This window comes from Pavona decussata, unplaced genomic scaffold, assembly GCF_977016875.1.
Source record: "Pavona decussata unplaced genomic scaffold, jaPavDecu1.1 SCAFFOLD_278, whole genome shotgun sequence".
Taxonomy (NCBI): Eukaryota; Metazoa; Cnidaria; class Anthozoa; order Scleractinia; family Agariciidae; genus Pavona; species Pavona decussata.
Window position 1 is genome coordinate 1 of NW_028145679.1, and position 22649 is coordinate 22649.

Sequence of the window (22649 nt, forward strand, 5' to 3'; positions counted from 1 at the left end):
GTCCACGTATCGGTACCACCAGCGTGGAGGATGAGTAGCGGTGGCAATTGCGCTTTCTTCTATGTACTCCATCACCAAGTTAGCGATAGTGGCACTCACGGGGGACCCCATGGCACAGCCGAACGTTTGCTGGTAATGTTCCTGTTCGTAAGTGAAGAAGCATAAACGGGCATTTCGGGTTGGAGATAGTAACTCCAAAATTGCGCAACACGCGAACCAGTTTGTCCATAATATAGACTTTGACCATGCGACAATTGTAGACAAGGCTCGTAATTTTCACGAGAGACTTTTTCTCGAGGCTTGGTATTCGCAAAGTGACAACCACGCAGGAAACGAACATATTGCTATCCCGGATGTCTACAAAACCCTCATGTAAACACGCGCGGCTGCCATTCATTGCGTTTTGCTGGCGTAGCACGCGCAGAACTGTGAACCGTTACAAAGCCGTGATTCAGTTGGCTTTTCAAAATAACCGATGAAGGCCGAAGTTGTTTGGCCGAAACGTCTTTGATGCTTCATTAACGTTGTTTCTAGCGTTAACAATAGTCAGTGCCAAACAAAAAAGTATTTTTAGTTCTGATGTCTATCCCTGACTGCAATTTTAGTATTTTTAGTTTAATTAGTTTACGACATGGTTCACATGTTGCAAAGATCGCAAGAGCCTTGGAACGGAAGTCGTTGAACAATGTGAAGCAAAAGGAGCACTTAACGTTCAATCACGCTCTGAAGAGAGCGCAAATCCTCCCGAAGAGCCTCCGTTTCAACCCTCCGGTCAAATGCAAAGAAGGTTTCAAGATCACGACAAAGGCGGGTTGGAGTTTTCTGAAACTTCGTATACAGATTTCTCACCAAAGAGTCAACCAACTGTACGACCAGTGTTCCGACCTTCTGCGTAAGTTGTCGTCGATAATTTCTCACGAGCATTTCGAAGCACTTTCTAACGTGATCAGCCACAATGCCCGCAAGCTAAAAGAAACACTTAAGAACCGACATTCACGAAAACTTACTGACATGGGCGCTTTCATTACGGAAGATCCGTACGTCGATAAGAACAGATGGGTGATGAATTTGTCCCACCGTCAACTCAGTGACCACGAAACGAGTGCGTTACGAAATGGCCTTAATTTTGCTACAACTCCAAGAACCATCCCGGTGTCGCGCATCGTTGCGCACGTTGAGTCTGGGATTTACAACCTTCCAGGAAGCGCTAAAGCGACAATACGTGCCTCTATTGTAAACATCTTGAAGAACAGCAAACCCGAGGCTAGTCAGAACATCACACGACAACAACTCGCCGCGGTTCGGACTCTCCAACAGGACCCAACCATCACCATTGTGCCAGCAGACAAAGGGAAGGCTGTAGTCGTTATGGACACGGCTGAGTACCATGAGAAGGTTCGTACTCTATTAAGCGATAAAGACACTTACACTAAGGTCACAGACAAACGCAGGAATCCAACATCACGGGTTGAAAAGGACCTTAACAACTTATTATCAGAAATTAAGTCGTGTCCTTCCACTCATGACCCGAATGTCAAGCAAGTAGCTCCAAAGCTGTATCACCGTCTTCACAGCACAGATGCTACCCCCGCAGCCTTCTATGGGCTTCCAAAGATCCACAAGCCTGGCATACCACTACGCCCAATAACTAGCTGCATCTACGCACCAACCTACTCTGTATCCCGACATTTGGTTTCCATCTTATCCCCGCTACTGGAGGATAAATACACGGTAACTAACAGTGTTATGTTTGCACAACACGTTAGAGACCAACCAATTGCGGAAGATGAGATCATGGTATCATTCGATGTCGTTGCATTGTTTACGTCCATTCCTGTAGACCTCGCTTTGCAGATTGTCCGTGAAAAATTACAACATGACGCAACTCTAACGGATCGCACAGCTATTTCTGTAACAAACATCATGAAGTTACTGGAGTTTGTCCTGAAGAACAGCTTCTTCACTTACGAACAGGAACATTACCAGCAAACGTTCGGCTGTGCCATGGGGTCCCCCGTGAGTGCCACTATCGCTAACTTGGTGATGGAGTACATAGAAGAAAGCGCAATTGCCACCGCTACTCATCCTCCACGCTGGTGGTACCGATACGTGGACGACAGCCATGCGTGTCTTAAGAAGGATTACATACAAGAATTTCATGATCATCTGAATTCTGTTAACCCTAACATACAGTTCACCAAGGAGCTTGAGAAGGATAACGGGATTTCCTTCTTAGACACAACGACAACTCGAGTACGTGGTCGCATACAGGTCAGTGTGTACAGAAAACCAACACACACAGATAAATACCTCGATTACAACTCCCACCACCCATCGCAGCACAAGAGGTCAGTCGTTAATACTCTCCTTCGCAGGGCCCAAGAAATTCCATCAACAAATTCGGGGCGGTCTAGAGAGAGGACACACGTCATCAAAGTGCTAAGAGATAACAACTACCCTCTGCGTTTTATTCGGAGTTGCAAGTCCTACCACAACGCTCTCCGCTGCGATTCAAATACCAACGACGCTTCCAGCGCTAGCGCAACTTCAACGTCAACATTTGTTGTTCTTCCGTATGTTAGAGGCGTCTCTGAGAGAATTTCGCGAGTACTACGCAACAATGGTGTTAAAGTGGGTTACAAACCTTGCAATGTTTTGCGCACGCGTTTCCCGAGACCAAAGGACAAACCTTCTGCTTTGCAGTGCCGAGGTGTTGTTTACAAGGTCGGCTGCACTGATTGCAATTTCGTGTATTATGGACAGACTGACCGAGCCTTGGACACAAGGTTAAAAGAACATAAACGGGCAGTTCGGATTGGAGATAGTAACTCCAAAATTGCGCAACACGCGAACCAGTTTGTCCATAATATAGACTTTGACCATGCGACAATTGTAGACAAGGCTCGTAATTTTCACGAGAGACTTTTTCTCGAGGCTTGGTATTCGCAAAGTGACAACCACGCAGGAAACGAACATATTGCTATCCCGGATGTCTACAAAACCCTCATGTAAACACGCGCGGCTGCCATTCATTGCGTTTTGCTGGCGTAGCACGCGCAGAACTGTGAACCGTTACAAAGCCGTGATTCAGTTGGCTTTTCAAAATAACCGATGAAGGCCGAAGTTGTTTGGCCGAAACGTCTTTGATGCTTCATTAACGTTGTTTCTAGCGTTAACAATAGTCAGTGCCAAACAAAAAAGTATTTTTAGTTCTGATGTCTATCCCTGACTGCAATTTTAGTATTTTTACCATTAGAAGAACTGTTGACTAAACTATTCTAAAAATGTGAAAGGTATCGTAAAGAATTATTAATTTTGTTAAGGAAAATCGGAAGATTTTCTATTTATTTATAATTTTTTATTCTTTTTTTTTGTATTCGTTTTCGTTCTTTGCAGTGGATCTTTCGAAAACAAACCTTCTCATAGAAGGCATGCTTACTGATTTCTTCATATTACACCACCTTTGAAACTGTAAGGGCTTTTGATGTGGCCGTTTCCTTGTCTCGAAATGCTCAGACGGTGCGAATAATTATTCTGGCATTTCGGCTAGCCTACTAGTCAAATTTGCTCTAGTTTATATGCTTGGGCTAGGAAAGCCAGATATGTTCCCAATATTCTTGTAAAGTTTCCGATAACCTTTTCTCAGAGTTTTCTCGAAACGTCTGCAGTAATTGCTTTTGTTTTATAGTAAATGTTTGAAAAATACAATCGTTCCAAGCATCTATTTCTTGCTGCCAAACCAATGTTCAGTGGTGGAAGAAGGAGAAGACGAGCACCGGTGGTTCGGGTTCACTTTACCGTCTTGATACCATCCAAAATTATGTTCACTGCTTCCCATTCCTGGCTTACCGTTAAATTGACAACCATTTCCTTTGCTAGAGTAGCTATTTATAAACCATGGCTGTCCCTCTCTTTGACTGGTCAGAGCAGTACAGGAAGTACAATCAATTCCACGTATATTTAGGTACCCATACCATTTACAACTGTTTTCAAAGTTTGACAAAATGGGTTGATTTTTTAATACAGTTCGCACGTAGTCTGTGTATTGAAGACCATCTTCATTAAAGTTGCAAGTAACTCTTAAGTGAGTAGACTTTTGCATGATATATGTCATGTGCGACAGGGGTAAACGATAATAGTTCCAGTCTATATAAGTTAGGTTTACACCGATAGGAAAATCCACTCCAAAGCCTTTGTTTTCCAGAAGCTTTCTATGATCAAATGAAAATGACTGAAAAAGGGTCCAAACAAACTTATACTCCGATTCCATATCGCAGTAAACGTGAAATGCCGTGCTCTTTCCGTCACATATAGCTAAGACACCAGATTTAATGGCGCCAGGTTTTGAAGCCTTCAAGCAGCTTTCATAGCACCTAATTTCGCAACGCTCGCCAATGTAGTTCACGGGGCAAAAGCAGCGAAATCTCTTATCTTTAGGGTCGCAGATCTCTTGACACTCTCCTCCGTGAAGACAAGGATTCGGTTGACAACACCCGTTCATACAGCCATGTTTACCTGGGACGTAGTTTCCTCCACCCTGTTAAGTTAAAACACAGTTATCAATCCTGCCAGTGCAGTTAATTTTAAAGTTTTTTGGAGTAATCGGTCAAACTGAAACTTTAACTTATATCTTAAAATCAAGAGATTGCTGGAACTGAGTAGGTGCAAAAGCTCAAACATCTCTCTTACTTTAGTAAGCTACTTAGGCAGTCAGTCAGTCAGTCAGTCAGTCCGTCAATAGTTGTTGACGTATCAGAAATCGAACGAGTGAGCGCAGCGAACGAGTGAGATTTTTGATACAAAACAAAGAGTGCGTAAACACCGTAGAAAGCACTTCCCATGCTGTAATGTGTTTGTTTTATACATACTAAGATTTTGCCGCGATGAACAAGTTTGGTAAACATGTACACATGGCTCTCGATTGTGTTTTATTGCTATAGTGAAAGTACACGAAATGGAAGTACACTAAAATATCACGTAATTTCAGGTTTATTCATCGCGTCAGGTCGCTTTTCGGAATAAATCTTGTAAACGGCAACTGGATCTCTTTCGGGTGGACCGTTTGGTGCTGCGAAAGCCTTCGGTTCAACAGCTCCTGACATCACGAGGTTCAGCTCCCGTTCTAGTTTTCGTTTCAGCCTCTCAAGCCAAAATGGACCGAATCGAAAAGCCTCCCTGTGTTTAGTATAGCTTCGGCATTTGAGATTCGGAGTAAATTATTTTCGTAAAGGCATTTTCTTGTTTGATCAAACGCAATGTCTTCGATGATATTATACTCGCTGAGTACTTGCGTTCTTTTAAATACCGGTTGAAATTTGAAAACAACCCTCAAAGGCTTGACGGTTCATAGTCTTGGCCATCTTTTCTTTTCACACTAACAATCAATTCACCAACGTAGCGGTTGAGCTCTTCTGGTTGAATTTCTTCAATTTTTTTTTCTTTGTTCGTTTTTCTCCACCAGAAATGCAGTAAGAAGCTCCACACCCCGCTGCGTTTTTGCTCGAGTATTTTTGTTTTCTTGGTCGGTGATATATTATTCGATGGGTTTATCCAAAGGTTTGAACCTACTGCCAGAACATTCAGCCATCAGTAATTGTTTATCAGAATGCTTTAAACTCGTCTAGAAATGTCCTGCGAAAAAGCCGAAATCCCGGCGAGCGAGATACTTAGAGCCGTGAAAAAGCTAGCGCCATCGACTAAGCTACGCCAAATTAAAGCTACCAAGTTCATTGAAAATGTTGATGCGTTTTGACAGCCGCTTTCTGATTGGACGAAACGGATTTCCCACGTGTGAGAAAGTCCTTTCGCTGTTGTCATTGGCTGCGAGAATTTTCGAGCCGGGTTTTTAACAGATCCAATTCTATTAGTAAATCTCAGTATGTGTGAAACATACACACGCAAAGTTTTCTCGATTCCTCTGCTGTTTGTAGTGTTAATTTTTTTCTTCTTTTTCCTATTTTTGGTTGTTGTTATTTTACTTTCCTAATACTATGACTTCGCAAACAATTTTCCACATAGTCCAGTAAGCAACTTGGTGATTTCAGTTTCTTACCTCTATAGTATAGCTCCTGAGCAAACCATAGTACTGTACATTTGATTTAAATTTCAGCGAATCTGGCTTCCTTTCTTTATTCTCGTCGTTCAGCTCACAATTTTCCTCCTCAGTAGTTTGTAAATAGTTCATGGATACACACCGGCAATTTTCTCTACACATAACGTGACACTGTGCAGCGGTTTTGACTGTTCGTCTTTCAAACACGTGTCCATCGAGGGCGTGGTCTATGATGACGGCTTTATCCAACTCGAAGTGAAAGTTTTGACACATTCTTTGCCGAGTGACAGCAGCTATGATTGTAAAAGAAAATGCAACTTGGAAAGCAGCGTTAACCAGAAATGTTGTGGCATTCGTGACCTTTCTATAATGGGAACAATTTAAGATGGAAATTAGAAGAGTAAGTAAATACGACTAGTCCACGAGGGTCATCGGTAGCCAATAGATTAAGAAAGCATTTGGTTTGTTTATTTATTGGACTGCGCACTTATTACTACATGCAACTGAAAATTTGTTCGTATTTTACCCCGTTTTAAAAGTCAACATTTCCCTTAGACGTATATTTGTGTAACTAAGCATAAATAGGAAATTTACACATGAAAAGAAACTGGGTATGGCTGAACCAATAACACTATGTAACAACAACAGTATATATTGGGTATCAAACGACCACAGCTTGGTACGATAGTGTTTTTAACGGTTTCTGACGGTTATCCTGGTCGGGATACAAACACGGCTGTATGCAATTAGTAATGGCCGAGTTTGGACTTTTTTTTTTACCGTTCTGAGTTTGATATTAGGTAGTTTAAGAAACCACAATGGCAACCGAAAGCGTCACTTGGAAATATAACAAAAATGTTGATGTTCGCGGGCGTAAATATGTCCTTGGTCTGACTCAGGCTCATTTTAATCCGAGCTGAGCCTGAGATCTGACAATGGCCAAAAACATATTTACGCCCAAGAACATCAACTCTATTACCACCATATTAATTTCAGAGGGCATTCACAAAAGGAATCAATGCAAAATAGGTGGTTTGTAACCAAACCCTAAAATCCAAAAGACAATGGTGTGACAGCCATGTTGTATGACAGGACCTTCTGTTTTGTCTTTTTTGGATCTTCAGGGATTGATTGCAATACACCTATACAGTAGTGTAAACGATATCTTGAACCGGTACGCGTCGAGTCGTCGATTCGCCCAAGTTGTTCTCAGCGTTCAGCGATGACAGTTTAGAAAAGTAGATCTTTTAAAATTATCATATCGATTGTAACAAATGAAAACACCTAAAATAATTGCTCTCATATTTAACGTATATCTGGTATAACGGCTCATAATAAATAGAAGAATTAAAGCGCTTAGACGTTTTCATCATCATCACTAACACAAAAATATGCTAACGTTGAGATGCAGTAGAATATTAACAATATTAGGATCTTAGCTAGAAATAAGATTCCAGTTATAAGTATGCAGACGTTCCGATTGGATCTGATTGGTAGTCCAGGAATGGTTTTAGCCCCAGAACTTTATTATACACATCCTCATTTCATACAGGAGTAAATCTAGTTTAATTATCTGCAATTTCGAGATACCGAAAGGTTAAAGATTGTTTATCCACTCCCAGTTGAAGCATGTTTTCTAACTAATACAGATGTCCGTTGGCATTGGCAGTATAGTCGCATAGAACACAGACAAAATAGTAAGCAGCGCACTGATCGTTGACTACGTGTACGTTCTCTCCTGGCTCCTTAGTGTTAAATTGGACGTTGCTGAAGCCTTGCTGCTTTCAAGGAGAACTTTGAGGCAGCGGGCGATTTTTTTTTTGCCAGTGGCCGTTTAAAACAACCGACATGCGAATCAACATATTGCTGAACATACACACCTGCAGCGCCACGGAGTCGCTAAGTCATCTTCAACTTACAATGTTTCGCTATTTTGGAAAGTGCCAGGTTAAATTCGATCGCCTCGTATATAAAATGTTTTTCATAATGGAACTAAACCTATAGAGTTTCAGATACGCCGGTTTAGAGATCACAACTAGAACAACTTTAATGATAATTCACTCTTACTTATATACCGTTGACATATAATTATTCATAAATGTAATCCACACTGATTTCTGCACATGACGCATTCTCGTGCTTAATAAATTCCGCTCATGAAAGGGGCAGTGTCACCGATTTTTTGTGTTACTTTGAATAGCCAAAAAGCATATTTGAATTGACGGAACCGTCAAAATAATGGTTCAGTTTTGTTAAAAATAACCCTAATAATGCACAGAAACTAGTATTAATTATCTTCGGCTGGGGACGGCTAGGATGGAAATGGATTGCAACTTGAAAACAATTTGCCAATTCTTTCAAGTTCCTCCTGTGTATTGTAGAGAAGTCACCAAAGACTAGTTATAGTTTGTTTTTCCCCGGATAAATCCCTTGATATTCCCTTCCCGGTGCTCTAACAGTAATTTTATGTTAGAAAAAGTTCTTTGTCAAATATTTGAGCCATTTTGACGAAAATATAGCAAAGTCGCCATGACAGTGTCCCTTTAACACATCAAATTGTTATTCACGACACTACAAAACCCATACCCAAACGTGCAATCAGATTCACTTAGCGCACCATTATCAATGATAGCTATCCGCACTTAATAAAGTCACTCAGCTGAACTTAAAAATCATCTTACTCATGTCCAGCTTCGTCACAGTATTATTAACAGTTGTCTTGATGATAATAACGGTAACATTTAACATTCTGTTATTATATGAATAAAACACTTTACTTTTCAAGGTAAGTCGGGGGAAATATAAGAACAAAGTAAGGCCAGTTTAAAATGAGATTGAAAGCAAACTAAAATGCCTTACCGCTTTTTTTGTGGAGTCATCATTCCATAACTTGTATTTTGTTGGACTTTTTCAAACAGTTTTTCTTCTTATTAATGAACAATTTCGTCTTGCTCCACTGCGCTATAAAATATTTATTAACTCCCCAAAAGAGCAAATAACTTTGGCTAATATGAAAATCGTTAAAAAGAATGAAGCTGATAGGTTTCGTTTGTGTATCACCTGCATGGTTCCACTTCTGTGAATTTGGGATTAAAATCAGTCTTGCTGTATAAGCATTGCCAAACAATAGACTGAAAATTACGAATTCACTAGAAGACTAACTTATCCCTTTTTTCATACAGGGCTTAAAAAGTCTATTTGAATTTTATAGGCGTTTTCTTCTTTCTTTTCTTTTAAACATTGCGGTGACGAAAATAGGGTCAAAATTTGGGCATCCCCCACGCTGGTATTTGCTTTAAACCATTTCTCTCGTTATTTTAGTCAACGCAGGCGATTTCTTCCGCCCGGCGCCTTCACGTTTCCCACCTCTTCTTTTCATGTTCCGTTGGAGACGCGATCCATGCTGTTTTTAACCAAATATGATAAAATAATATCATAGGATGAGCAAAAGCATACTCAAAAACAGGTTTCCAGTAAAAGATTGAAAATCCAATAAAACACTGGGAAGATTGAAGCGGATTTCTAGATGCCGACGCGTACTTTTGATTTGGGGTTGAGGTGGACGCTTTTCAAAATTGACGAAGACTAGCGTCCAGGTCAGCGCGGTCACAAAGGTGACTGTGTCCCTTTAATCAATTGGTAAAAGCGGGTATCAACATGATGAACCCTAGGCGAGTGAAAGCAAAGTGTTTCACTTTTCAATTCTCGTCAAATACTTACTATTACTAAGACTTGAATTTCTACACAAAATAAATACGGCCTATCTATCTAAAAATATACTCATTTCGTTTTAGAAAACAGCCATGAATAAATAAAATTGTCCATTCAACAGGCCAGGTGTCTATGCTAATCCAGAATAGTCTTCGTTTAGATAGGCTCCTCTATATAAACAAGGTGAGGTTTATTGCTCGTCAGTTTATTTTGTTGCTTGAAGCCATTCAGCAAGATACGTATAACTTCGCCATGTGAAATACAAGATTTGCTATGGTAACAGGTACGAACATAGCAGTAATATGTCTAATCCAGTCAATAGAAATAGCCTGATGATAGCTGTATTCAGTACTAAGGACCTCGTTAACGGTCATACTCAAGCTTTTCAGGACCACAACAAAGGACGGATTTCGATACTGACAAACCAAATAAGTCTATACTTTGCAATTGAAAACTGCGATTAAGTCAAGAACAGGGCAAAATGTTTTTTTTTTTTTGTAAGATTTTATTTCTAATTTCTGTGGTTAAGCTTCTTAAAGAAACAGCTCAAATACGGATGCAGCAATGGTAAAGCAGAAAAAAAAACAGAGAAGAAGAATTTACACACAGGGCAATGGCTTATCCTCAATTTTCTGCACTATCGTCTTCATTTCTTGTAAACAATTTCTTTCTTTAAAAAACAGCCTCATTCCTTAAATGATTATCTTTGAACAATTTCTCTGTTTGAAACCAGCATTCAAATATTTTAACATGGGATTCTGATTGCTTGTTTTTATCCTCCACGTGGTATGTAACTAAACGCTTACTTGAACTCCCATCCTTTATTGTAAATAAAGTCTTCTTAATACCAACATTATAACTTATATTGGAAAAAAAGATATCTAGGTAGCTAACCACCTAAATAGATTTCACATTCCCATTATTATTATTATTATTATTATTATTATTATTATTATTATTATTATTATTATTATTATTTTATTATTATTATCATTATCATTATCATTATCATTATCATTATCATTATCATTATCATTATCATTATCATTATCATTATCATTATCATTATCATTATCATTATCATTATCATTATCATTATCATTATAATGTTCCTGAAAAGTCATGTCCTTACCTTTCTCATGATAATCATAAAATCATTTGTAAACTGTGCATTTTACATGGGAAACCCCTAATTTTTTTACAAAGCAAACTTCTGGTGCTATTGTTATCTGTGCTAAAAGAACAGCAATGTTGCCTTAACTGCCACCGAGAAATGGCGTATTGAAGTTTCTAAAAGGTAAGGAAATGACGAAAATTGGGGAATCTAGGAAGAAAAATTGCTAGAACTTTGCAAATTTGCTTAACAGATGATAAAGTCATTCCCCACAGCTTCATTTGTATTCCCCACGTTATCATCCATGTTTCAGAAAAGCGACCTTTTGACGAGCAAAAAATCTAGTGCAAGTATAATGTCTAGTACAGGTTTCGAAGTCAACCCCAAGATAGAATTGCCATTTTGGAGTTAAATGTCGCTAGAAGGGCTAAAAATAGGTGATAATGCCTGGTCTTTTGTGACATAATAGCTATCAATGTATCCTACATTTCGTGAAGTTAACATGTAAATGGCACAAGTATTATAGAAGTAATGAAAGTTTTAAGACCAAATGTTCAATAGGTAAGGAAATGACAGTTTCTAGAATATCGTTTCCTTCTTCAAAATGAACCTCAGATTGGATGATAAACAAGTCCCGTTTGCTTTCAAGAAAGGTTAGGACAAATAAAAGTGCCAGCCAAGAAATAAGCACTTTAAGACGTTTAACAAATTTTTGACAATTTTTTTCTTGTTTTTAAAGGTAAGGAAATGACAATTTTATTCTAAATTCAAGGAACTTTACATTCGTGTATCTTTTTTGTATTAAGCACTCAACTACTCGGACCTACCTATAAATGTAAGACTTGTTTTTGCCTATTAATACGACATTCGTTGACACATAAGACTTAATTGTCATTAGTGCAATCCTCTCGCATTGCAAAGCACTCTAGGTGTTCAATTTTCAACCAAAAATAACTCACAAGTACAAATCCCTCCATCGTGCTGGATTTGAGTCATATAAATTCATCATAGTAGGTGCTGAAAGCCAGACATACATAACTAAAGGCCATGCAAAGAAATCTAGCATTTGTCGCAAAGGAATGGCTTCACAGCGAAGGAAAGGTAACTGTGTTTTCTATAACAATTGTAAGGAAATGACAATTCCCGTGTTGGTTGATATCTTTGCCCTGTGAAAGAGAACTTTGAGTTGACCTCCATAATAAGTATTCACGGAAGGAGACGCAAGCTTTGCCTCAATGTCGTGGCTTCTTTTTCATTTCTGATCTTTTTACAAAAGAAATTGGTCTCAATTTAGGTAAGGAAATGACAGTTTTCAGAATATCATGGTCAGGAAGATATTACTTTTTTGTAAAAGTCCTGTTTTTTGATATTTACTGGAATGATGTCAACGCAATTAGTATGCTTCTCTGAAAAATAATCCTTCCAAGCAATTGCGGAGCTAGAATTTTGTAAAAATTGCGAAAATTTGGTTACCATGGCAACGTCAAATTTCAAAATCATTTACCGACCATACTAATTTGTTCTCAGGCAAGTTTCCAAAACAGTTCTTAAGTTTAGTGGTGTTTGCTTTGCTTATTAAGGTTCAAAGTCAAAGGGGGCAGAATCCCCCCCCCCCCCCCCGGCCTAGAAAGAGTTAACAGGTGCCTAGAATAGAAACCACAGTAGGATGCCAGTTTTGAGTACTGGGGCTCGCCCCTATGTGTTTTAACAAAAATGACATTTAACAAGAACAATGGTGTACACTTAAAGGTGCAAACATAAAAAAATCCCTTAGACCTAAAGATGGAGACATGAAATCTAAATGAAACTGACATCTATTCAAGAATACCTTTGCAAAAAAAGATGCTTGTATATTTTAACAAAGTTCAAACTTCACAGAAATGATCAAACTACAAAACTGGCTCATTTTTTTTAAAAAAACACCCTGAACCTACCCCTTGGAAAAAAGTCGATTTTTGGACTCAATACAAATATTATTTTAAAGGCTTCCAATCGAATCAGTGTGCCCGAAAACGTCCCCTGAGAAACTTTTTAGGTTTCCCAAGGGACCAGGGACAAAGAAATAGCCGTCAATAGATAAATTCAGGATGAGAGTTAAACAGAAAAGTATTTCTCAGGGCGTTATTTGGAATTAAAAATGATTCCCAAGGAAGTTTTATGATATACCGAGATCCCTAGGAACATAAACAAGTGAAAAATGCTGACTTAAAATTTCGGTTATTTTTGACCAAAAACCCTGGACCTACCCTTTGGAAAAATGTCTATTTTTGGACGCAAGAAAAATATTCTTTTAAAAGCTTCCAATTGAATCAGTGTGTTCGAAAACGTACCCTTATACATGTTTTAGGCCTCCCAAGGGACCAGCGACAAAAAAGTAGCCCATTCTCCGTCAGTTTGCTATCTTCTTGCCCGTCTTCGTCTTCGCTTGGAAAAAGCTCTCCAGGGAACGGAAGTAGAGCCTGATGTTGGTTCCTTTGAATGTTTTTTTTCTTAGTCTTGGACTGGCCCACTTGTCCCAAATGCCAAAGGACTTGTCCCGCGCTAGACAATCCATACCTGTTCCATGTGAGTCCAACTCTTGGAGTATAATATGGACGTGCTACGTGTTGTTAAGTGCTTGTGCGACAAGTGTGTCCCCACCCGCAATATGACGCTAGAACCTATAGAACTGGCCAAGGTATTTCTCTCGAAGACTGTGGTGCATTTCGGCTTGTTGGTAATAGCTAGTCCTCCCATTTAGCATTGCTTTTTCGGCTTGCTGCTTCTTCTTCAACGCCCTCAGAATCTGAGCCGAATGTTGACATGTCGTCTACGTCTATTTGATCCTTTTCGAAAAAATTTTCCTGAGCAGAACTCTTTGACTTAGATCCCTAAATCTCAGAGCAGTCGTTAGAATCGCTTCCGTACCAACATTGCTGTCTTTGTCGCTGTTTTCCTTTCTTTTCTTGGTGAGCGCAGTGACATCAGTTGCAACCTCTCTGCCTTTCTCTTTTTTACCAAATTTATTATTATCAGTTTCAGTAAAACAAAACCCTTCACTGAGAACTGGGGTATAGAAACTTACGTATCCAATCTTGCAAGGTTTTCGACCGCCCGAGTGTTGGGTTCCAACTGCGACAGTGCCAATATGCAATGCTCCTCGTAGCGTGCTTGCATTACGTTTCATTGGCTTATCTTGGCTTTACTAAATTAATTCATTCTTTTGGAGGACAAGGAAAAGTATCCACCTCAGATTGCCCTTTATAACAATTAATTGAATGCGCGGAAAAAGCCATTTAACTATCATGTTCGTATACCGGAGTAGTTTTAACTTTAATTTGTTGATTTCATTTAAGCAGAGCTTTGTAATTATTATTTGGTTTTAATGTGTAAAGCATAATCAGGGGTACCCAACGACAGTTTTCTCTCAGATCCTTTGAAACGCTATTTTAGGCTGTCTGGAGTACCTTTAAAGCTCTGTAAGTTTATTTCAGGCCGCGCTAAAATATTTTTATCTGTTCGGTCATTCTACGGGAACTTGATTCTTTTCGAAATGACTAGGGCATTATTTGTCCATTTTCCGAAAACCTTAGGTCTTATATCCTTTCCGAAAATCTTAGCTGACCTTTTTTCGGTATCCGAAACGACATTTTTATCAATCCGAAAACACTTATAAGCCCTTAAATTTCCTATATCACGAACGTTCGAGGTGAAAATTCCCTACAGGAAATTGTAGGGGATTAAGGGCCTTTCGAACAGATAATTTACCGAAACGATCCGTTGGGTCCCCCTCATATAATCACATCCAACGTATTTTACTTTTAGTCTATATTTATTTCCAGGGCCTATAATAATATCAGCTCTTACTTTTACCAAAAACTGAACGAGAAAACCTATTGTAAATAGAGGCATCTAACTGGATGAAGGCTGACCAATCGTTGATTTGAAACGGGCCATAATTTTAACAAAAAGAACTGAATAAAGATAATGTTAGTCAGAAATTACTACAAACAGGTAAGTCTTTGCTACTTGTGTCTTTATTAATGATTCCCCATCAAAAAAAAAAATGTTCCTGTAAGGAAATGACAATGTAAGGAGAATGCAATTTGTGGTAACAAAATGAGATTGTCATTTCCTTACTTGTAAGGAAATGACAAAATTGAGGTAAGGAAATGACACTTTTTTGTAAGGAAATGACATTGTCATTTCCTTACTGTAAGGAAATGACAATTTTCTTGTAAGGAAATGACGAAAAGTAAGGAAATGACGGAGGAACATCATCATTATCATTATCATTATCATTATCATTATCATTATCATTATCATTATCATTATCATTATCATTATCATTATCATTATCATTATCATTATCATTATCATTATCATTATAATGTTCCTGAAAAGTCATGTCCTTACCTTTCTCATGATAATCATAAAATCGCTTGTAAAATGTGCATTTTACATGGGAAACCCCTAATTTTTTCACAAAGCAAACTTCTGGTGCCAATGTTATTTGTGCTAAAAGAACAGCAATGTTGCCTTAACTGCCACCGAGAAATGGCGTATTGAAATTTTCAAAAGGTAAGGAAATGACGAAAATTGGGGAATCTAGGAAGAAAAATTGCTAGAACTTTGCAAATTTGCCTAACAGATGATAAAGTCATTCCCCACAGCTTCATTTGTATTCCCCACGTTATCATCCATGTTTCAGAAAAGCGACCTTTTGGCGAAAAAAAAATCTAGTGCAAGTATAATGTCTAGCACAGGTTTCAAAGTCAACCTCAAGACGGAATTGCCATTTTTGAGTTAAATGTCTCTAGAAGGACTAAAAATAGATGATAATGCCTGGTCTTTTGTGACATAATAGCTATCAATGTATGCTACATTTCGTGAGGTTATCATGTAAATGGCACGAGTATTATAGAAGTAATGAAAGTTTTAAGACCAAATGTTCAATAGGTAAGGAAATGACAGTTTCTAGAATATCGTTTTCTTCTTCAAAATGAACCGCAGATTAGATGAGAAACAAGTCCCGCTTGTTTTCTAGAAAGGTTAGGACGAATGAAAGTACCAGCTAAGAAATAAGCATTCTCGAACGTTTTACAAATTTTTGACAATTTTTTTCTTGTTTTTAAAGGTAAGGAAATGACAATTTTATTCTAAATTCAAGGAACTCTACATTCGTGTATCTTGTTTTTATTGAGCACTCAACTACACGGATCTACCTATAAATGTAAGACTTGTTCTTGCCTATTAATACTACATTCGTTGACACATAAGACTTAATTGTCATTAGTGCAATCCTCTCGCATTGCAAAGCACTCTAGGTGTTCAATTTTCAACCAAAAATAACTCACAAGTACAAATCCCTCCACCGTGCCGGATTTAAATCATATAAATTCACCATAGTAGGTGCTGAAAGCCAGACATACACAACTAAAGGCCATGCAAAGAAATCGAGCATTTGTCACAAACGAATGGCTTCACAACGAGGGAAAGGTAATTGTATTTTCTGTAAAAATTGTAAGGAAATGACAATTTCTGTGTTGGTTGATATCTTTGCCCTGTGAAAGAGAACTTTGAGTTGACATCCATAATAAGTATTCACGGAAGGAGACGCAAGCTTTGCCTCAATGTCGTGGCTTCTTTTTCATTTCTGATCTTTTTACAAAAGAAATTGGTCTCAATTTAGGTAAGGAAATGACAGTTTTCAGAATATCATGGTCAGGAAGATATTACTTTTTTGGAAAAGTCTTGGTTTTTTTATGTTTATGGGAATGATGTAAACGTAATTACTATGCTCCTCTGAAAAAAATCCTTCCAAGCAATTGCGGAGCTAGGATTTTGTAAAAAAAAATGTAAAAAATTGGTTACCATGGCAACGTCAAATGTCAAGGTCATTCACCGACCGTACTAATTTGTTAACAGGCAAGTTTTAAAAATAGTTACTGAGTTTGGTGGTGTTTGCTTGTATATTAAAAGTTAAAAAGGTTATAAAGGTTCAAAGTCAAAGCGGGCAGAATCCCCCTCCCCCCCTCGGTCTAGAAAGGGTTAACAGGTGCCTAGAATAGAAACCACAGTAGGATGCCAGTTTTGAGTACTGGGGCTCGCCCCTATGTGTTTTAACAAAAATGCCTTTTAACGAGAACAATGGTGTACACATAACACAAACATAAAAAATCCCTTTGACCTAAAGATGGAGACATGAAATCTAAATGAAACTGACATCTATTCAACGGGTAAGAATACATTTGCAGGAAAAAAAGCTTTTTCATATCACAAAGTTCAAACTTTACAGAAATGATCAAACTTCAAAGTTGGCTTATTTTTGACCAAAAACCCCTGAACCTACCCTTTGGAAAAAAGTCAATTTTTGGACTCAATACGAATATTCCTTTTGGAATTGAATCCTTTTCCAATGGAATCAGTGTGTCCGAAAACGTCCCCTAAGAATGTTTTAGGCCTCCCAAGGGACCAGCGACAAAAAAGTAGCCCATTCTCCGTCAGTTTGCTATCTTCTTGCTCGTCTTGGTCTTCGATTGGATTCTTACATTCCTTGACCCACTTCAAAAAGCTCTCCAAGGAACAGAAGTAGAGCCTGATGGTGGTTCCTTTGAGGTTTTTTTTTTTTCTTAGTCTTGGTCTGGCTCATTTGTCCCAAATGTCAAAGGACGTGTCCCGCGCTACACAATCCAAACCTGTTCCATGTGAGTCCAACTCTTGGAGTATAATATGGACGTGCCTCGTGTTGTTAAGTGCTTGTGCGACAGGTGTGTCCCCACCCGCAATATGACCCTGGAACCTATAGAATTCGAACTGGCCAAGAGATTTCTCTCGAAGACTGTGGTGCATTTCGGCTTGTTGGTTACAGCTAGTCCTCCCATTTAGTCTCGCTTTTTCGGCTTGTTACTACTTCTTCAACGCCCTCAGAATCTGAGCCGAATGTTGACATGACCCTTTTCGAAAAACGCTTCCTGAGCAGGGTCGTATTCAGGGTCGTCTTCGGAACTCTTTGACTCAGATTCCTAATTCTCAGAACAGTCGGTAGATTCTGTTTCCGTACCAAAATTGCTGTCTTTGTCGCTCTTTTTCTTTCTTTTCTTTGGTGAGCGCAGTGACATCAGTTTGCAACCTCTCTGCCTTTCTCTTTTTACCAAATTTATTATTATCAGTTTCAGTAAAACAAAACCCTTCCCTGAGAATTGGGGTATAGAAACTTATGTATCCAATCTTGCAAGGTTTTCAACTGCCCGAGTGTTCGGTTCCAACTGCGACAGTGCCAATATGTAATGCCCCCAGTAGCGTGCTTGCATTACGTTTTATTGGCTCATCTTGGCTTTACTAAATTATTTCATTCTTTTGGAGGGCAAGTAAGTATTCACCTCAGATTGCCCTTTATAACAATTAATTGAATGCGCGGAAAAAGCCATTTAACTATTATGTTCGTACACCGGAGTAGTTTTAACTTTAATTTGTTGATTTCATTTAAGCACAGCTTTGCAATTATTATTTAGTTGTATTGTGTAAAATATAATCACATCCAACGTATTTTACTATTAGTCTATATTTATTGCCAGGGCCTATAATGATATCAGTTCTTACTTTTGCCAAAAAATGAACGAAAAAAACCTATTGTAAATAAAGTCATCTAACTGGATGAAGGCTGACCAATCGTTGATTTAAAACGGGCCATAATTTTAACAAAAAGCACTGAATGAAGACAGTTTTAGTCATAAATTACTGCAAACAGGTAAGTCGTCGAAAGTAGTGTCTTTGTTAATGATTCCCCATAAAGAAGAGAAAATGTTCCTGTAAGAAAATGACAATGTAAGGAAAATGCAATTTGTGGTAGGGACATTACATTGTCATTTCCTTACTTGTAAGGAAATGACAAAATTGAGGTAAGGAAATGACACTTTTTTGTAAGGAAATGACATTGTCATTTCCTTACTGTAAGGAAATGACAATTTTTTGGTAAGGAAATGACATTGTCATTTTCTTACTGTAAGGAAATGACGCTTTTTTTGTAAGGAAATGACAAAAAGTAAGGAAATGACAGTAAGGAAATGACGGAGGAACATCATCATTATCATTATCATTATCATTATCATTATCATTATCATTATCATTATCATTATCATTATCATTATCATTATTATTATTATTATTATTATTATTATTATTATTATTATTATTATTATTATTATTTATAAAGAAGCGTAGATAGATAAAGTTTTCCATTAAGCCACCGAGGCATCTATAATGGTCTAGAGTACTCTTTGATGATATGCGTACCAAGTCAATTCTTTGATGACTTGGCCCTTTCAGCACAAAGCTGGTATCAATAGGGGCTCTGCTAATTTATGACTACTGCAAAATAAACAAGTACAACAAATGGTAAAAAAAAAGGTCCAACATCACCTATAATTTGTCTGACCCGCAACTTCAAAGTTTACCGCTGAGAGTCAAATATTTGCAATTTTTTTACGGACTTTGAAAAGCTCTCTTGTCGCTCTTAATCATTTGCCCAAATAACTTTTTTTTTACAGGAATCTGTAGACCATTCTTCTAAGATTTAACCACCAGAAGCTTAATCGATATGACGGTCTCGCACATGGTGAAAATAAATGTTATTCACGAAGTACTTTTACTGCAGTGAATTGTATGCTTTCGAAATTAAATTTCGTATATGTAGAACAACGCAATATTTCCCAAAATCATTCCAACAGATATTAAGAAATTGTAAAAAAAAAAAAAAAAAAAAAAGATTTGAGTGTTTTAAAGGCGGTAGAATGATTTGTTTTCGCATGCGAGGCTCTCAAACCCGTGTAATACTTTAGTGCTTCAAATGACGATTTAACGGATTTTCGTTATTTGCATTTTTCTCTGAAATAAAAGGATATTTCACCGAGAAAACTAGACAGTGAGTTTAGTTATGTCCTAGACCTACTTAGCACTAAAATATGAAAGAAATCGAATTTTCCACTCTTGACGCGAAATTCAGAAGTTGTCTGATTTTTACAGACAGGCGCTCTTAAATCGTCGCCATACGAGAAACTTTCGTAGATAAATTAATTTTGAACCTTCACAGAGCTATTCACAGCTATGAAGTGTTTGAAACATTTTGTGTTGGACTTAATTGTGTGATTAATAACCATCACATATTTGTAAACACGAAGTAAACGCCTAAATATTTCGGACCACAACCAAACATTTTTTTCCTGTATTTTCCTTTTGTTAACGTCTACTTAGAGACTAGAATTATTTCTGTAGGAGAAATATTCCCAGAGTTATGAATTGTTTTGAAAATAATGTGTGGGACTTTTGTAATTCACTCGCACCGCATATTTGTAGACACGCCCTAATTTTAAACGACTAAAGGCAAATTTTTTGAACCATAGCCAAACATTTTTTTTCCTTTATTTCTTCTTTTGTTAACGTTTGTTGTGAGACTATAAATATTTCTGTCAAGAGGAATATTTACAGAGCAATGGATTTTTAAATATTTTTAACCGAGCGGCCAAATTGCACGCGTGAAAATCATCACGTGGTAGCCAACCAGCAAGCAGTTTACAAATTAAGTGCTTTCTTTCTGGTAACAATCTCCACTCTTCCCCACATTATAACTTATGAACCTTATGCTAAAGCCTTTCAATATAAAATCTTAAATTCGATACTAAATGCGAACACGAAATTCTTTAAAACTGGATACAGTGAGCACGATAAGTGTACTTTTTGCAGCACCATCTCTTTTTCTACTGTCCCTACTCAAATCTGTTTTGGAAAAGCTTTGAAAAATACTATTTTACTATATCAAAACCATTTAAAATTCTAAACCTACAAGATATCATTATAGGAATTACAGCATCATCTTGCCCCTTACTAAACTATTTAATTGCCAACGAGTCACCCTCGCGAGGACGCGAGGGTGACGAGGCGGCAGCATTATAAAGCCGACGCGCGAGTTAGTTTTGTTACAGGCAGAAAAAATCCTCGAATGAAACTGTAAGCATAAGGTAAGCACAAGGTAATGTAAGAGTGACATCATCAGTGATTGCTTTCGAGCTAGCCAATGGCATGGCGGTATTTTTTATCTAAACCAATCACATCAGGAGTATCATGATCGGTGAGCGTTAGTACCCAGATTCTTCTTACACACGCGCGAACTTAAATTTTATAAACAATATGGCGGCCTAAGTGGCGAATTTAGTTGTCTTCGCTCTGTTCAAGAGATTTGGATAAGAATAGCAGTGTTTAAATACATCTTACTGTATCAGGATGTTGTATAAAAATAGCAAAGATCTTTTTAAGCGCTGGGAAACTTTAGAGAAGTTTTCACGTTTAGGAGCAATCGAATTTTTCCTACGCGCCATCTTATTTTTCGATCTTACGCAACTGTGAGGAAATGTTCCACTCTAATGGCAGATTTGTTGCTCCGTTGGTGGACGGCGAAAGTTCCGAGGGCTCTGTCAATCGAGGAGGTAAGAGAATTCAAATCTTAACTGTTTTTAGTGTGTTTTGTTTTCTGAGGAGGGAGCAATTTTCTTAAAGAAACCTTTAATCTTTAATCATGATAATATTCAAATTGCAAGCTAATACAGACAATAGTAGGCCAGTGTCGTTATATGTGAATTCATGTGGTCGGTAACATAATATGCTCAATAAAGATATGTTGGTCTGCAGTGTATCAGTTTGGAATGATATATCATTCCAAACTGATACACTGCGGACCAACACGAATCCTTAATTATAGGGATTTACAAAATATTTTAGATTTCATCGTTTTCTAGTCAAATTGAGTGGTTTTTTTTTTTTTTTGTTGATGTTTAGGTTCTGTTTGAGGGAGATGTACATAATTTGGAGATGTTTGAATACAGGAAAAATATTTCAAGTCAATTGCAACTTAGCTTTGTGCCATTCTTCTATTTTCTTTTAAATACCGTGCTTGTGGCTCATTAATTCAATAAATTGGATTGAAAAGCTCATTGTTATTGTAAAATTCTGTTATTCCTAGGTTGATAGCTATTCTTGTACACATTAAAGTTGTTTATTTTGGTTTTTGTATAAACTCAAACAGGTAATGCAAGGGCCACAGATGTTTCACCTCTAATCTACCTCACAAGTTTACACCTTTTGCTGTTCATTAACGCAAAATATACATTCATTTACGTCAACAGTTGAAACTTTACGGCAAATATACGTTCATTAGCACTTTCATGAACTTCATTAACGCGAATGAACTTTCAATAACGTTACTTGAATATGTATTAACATTCAATAGCATCAACGGATGAACAATTGCACCTTTGGACAATCAAAGATAGCAAATGCACTTTCAATCTCGCGCAATGGTTAATCATTAACACCGATAGAAAATCAATTGCACAGTATGACAATCAACTGCGTATTAGAGACATACAATAATGCAATTGCATAGAGACGCACAATCAATTGCACCTTCATACAATCGTTTATTCGAAATGGTCAATCATTAACATGAACTGACAAACGTTAGTATTATTCGAATAAACAATAGGAAGAAAAAAATATTCGTTAGGGTCATTCATTGTAGTTACATGTATTTTAAAATACTGAACAAAAACACAAGAGTATATACATTATCATTAACTTTTTATGTTTTTTGTTTTGCACAATCTTTTGCTGACGCAGGTATAAAATGAAAAACATTTTACTGTACATCTACAGTACTGTAACAGAGTACGCTGTATGAACAAGTAGACGCATTGGAGACAGAAAGAACCGAAGAAAATCAAGCCACAAACAGCGCCAAAG

General features: G+C 37.7%; 1 protein-coding gene across 1 annotated transcript; it reads left to right on the plus strand.

Moving 5' to 3' along the window:
- The first annotated feature begins 579 nt into the window (after positions 1-579).
- LOC146455381 (uncharacterized) lies at positions 580-3012 on the plus strand. The gene has a single exon (XM_085094381.1). It carries the CDS (start codon positions 580-582, stop codon positions 3010-3012), a length of 2433 nt encoding a protein of 810 aa, XP_084950507.1.
- The last annotated feature ends 19637 nt before the right edge of the window (positions 3013-22649 follow it).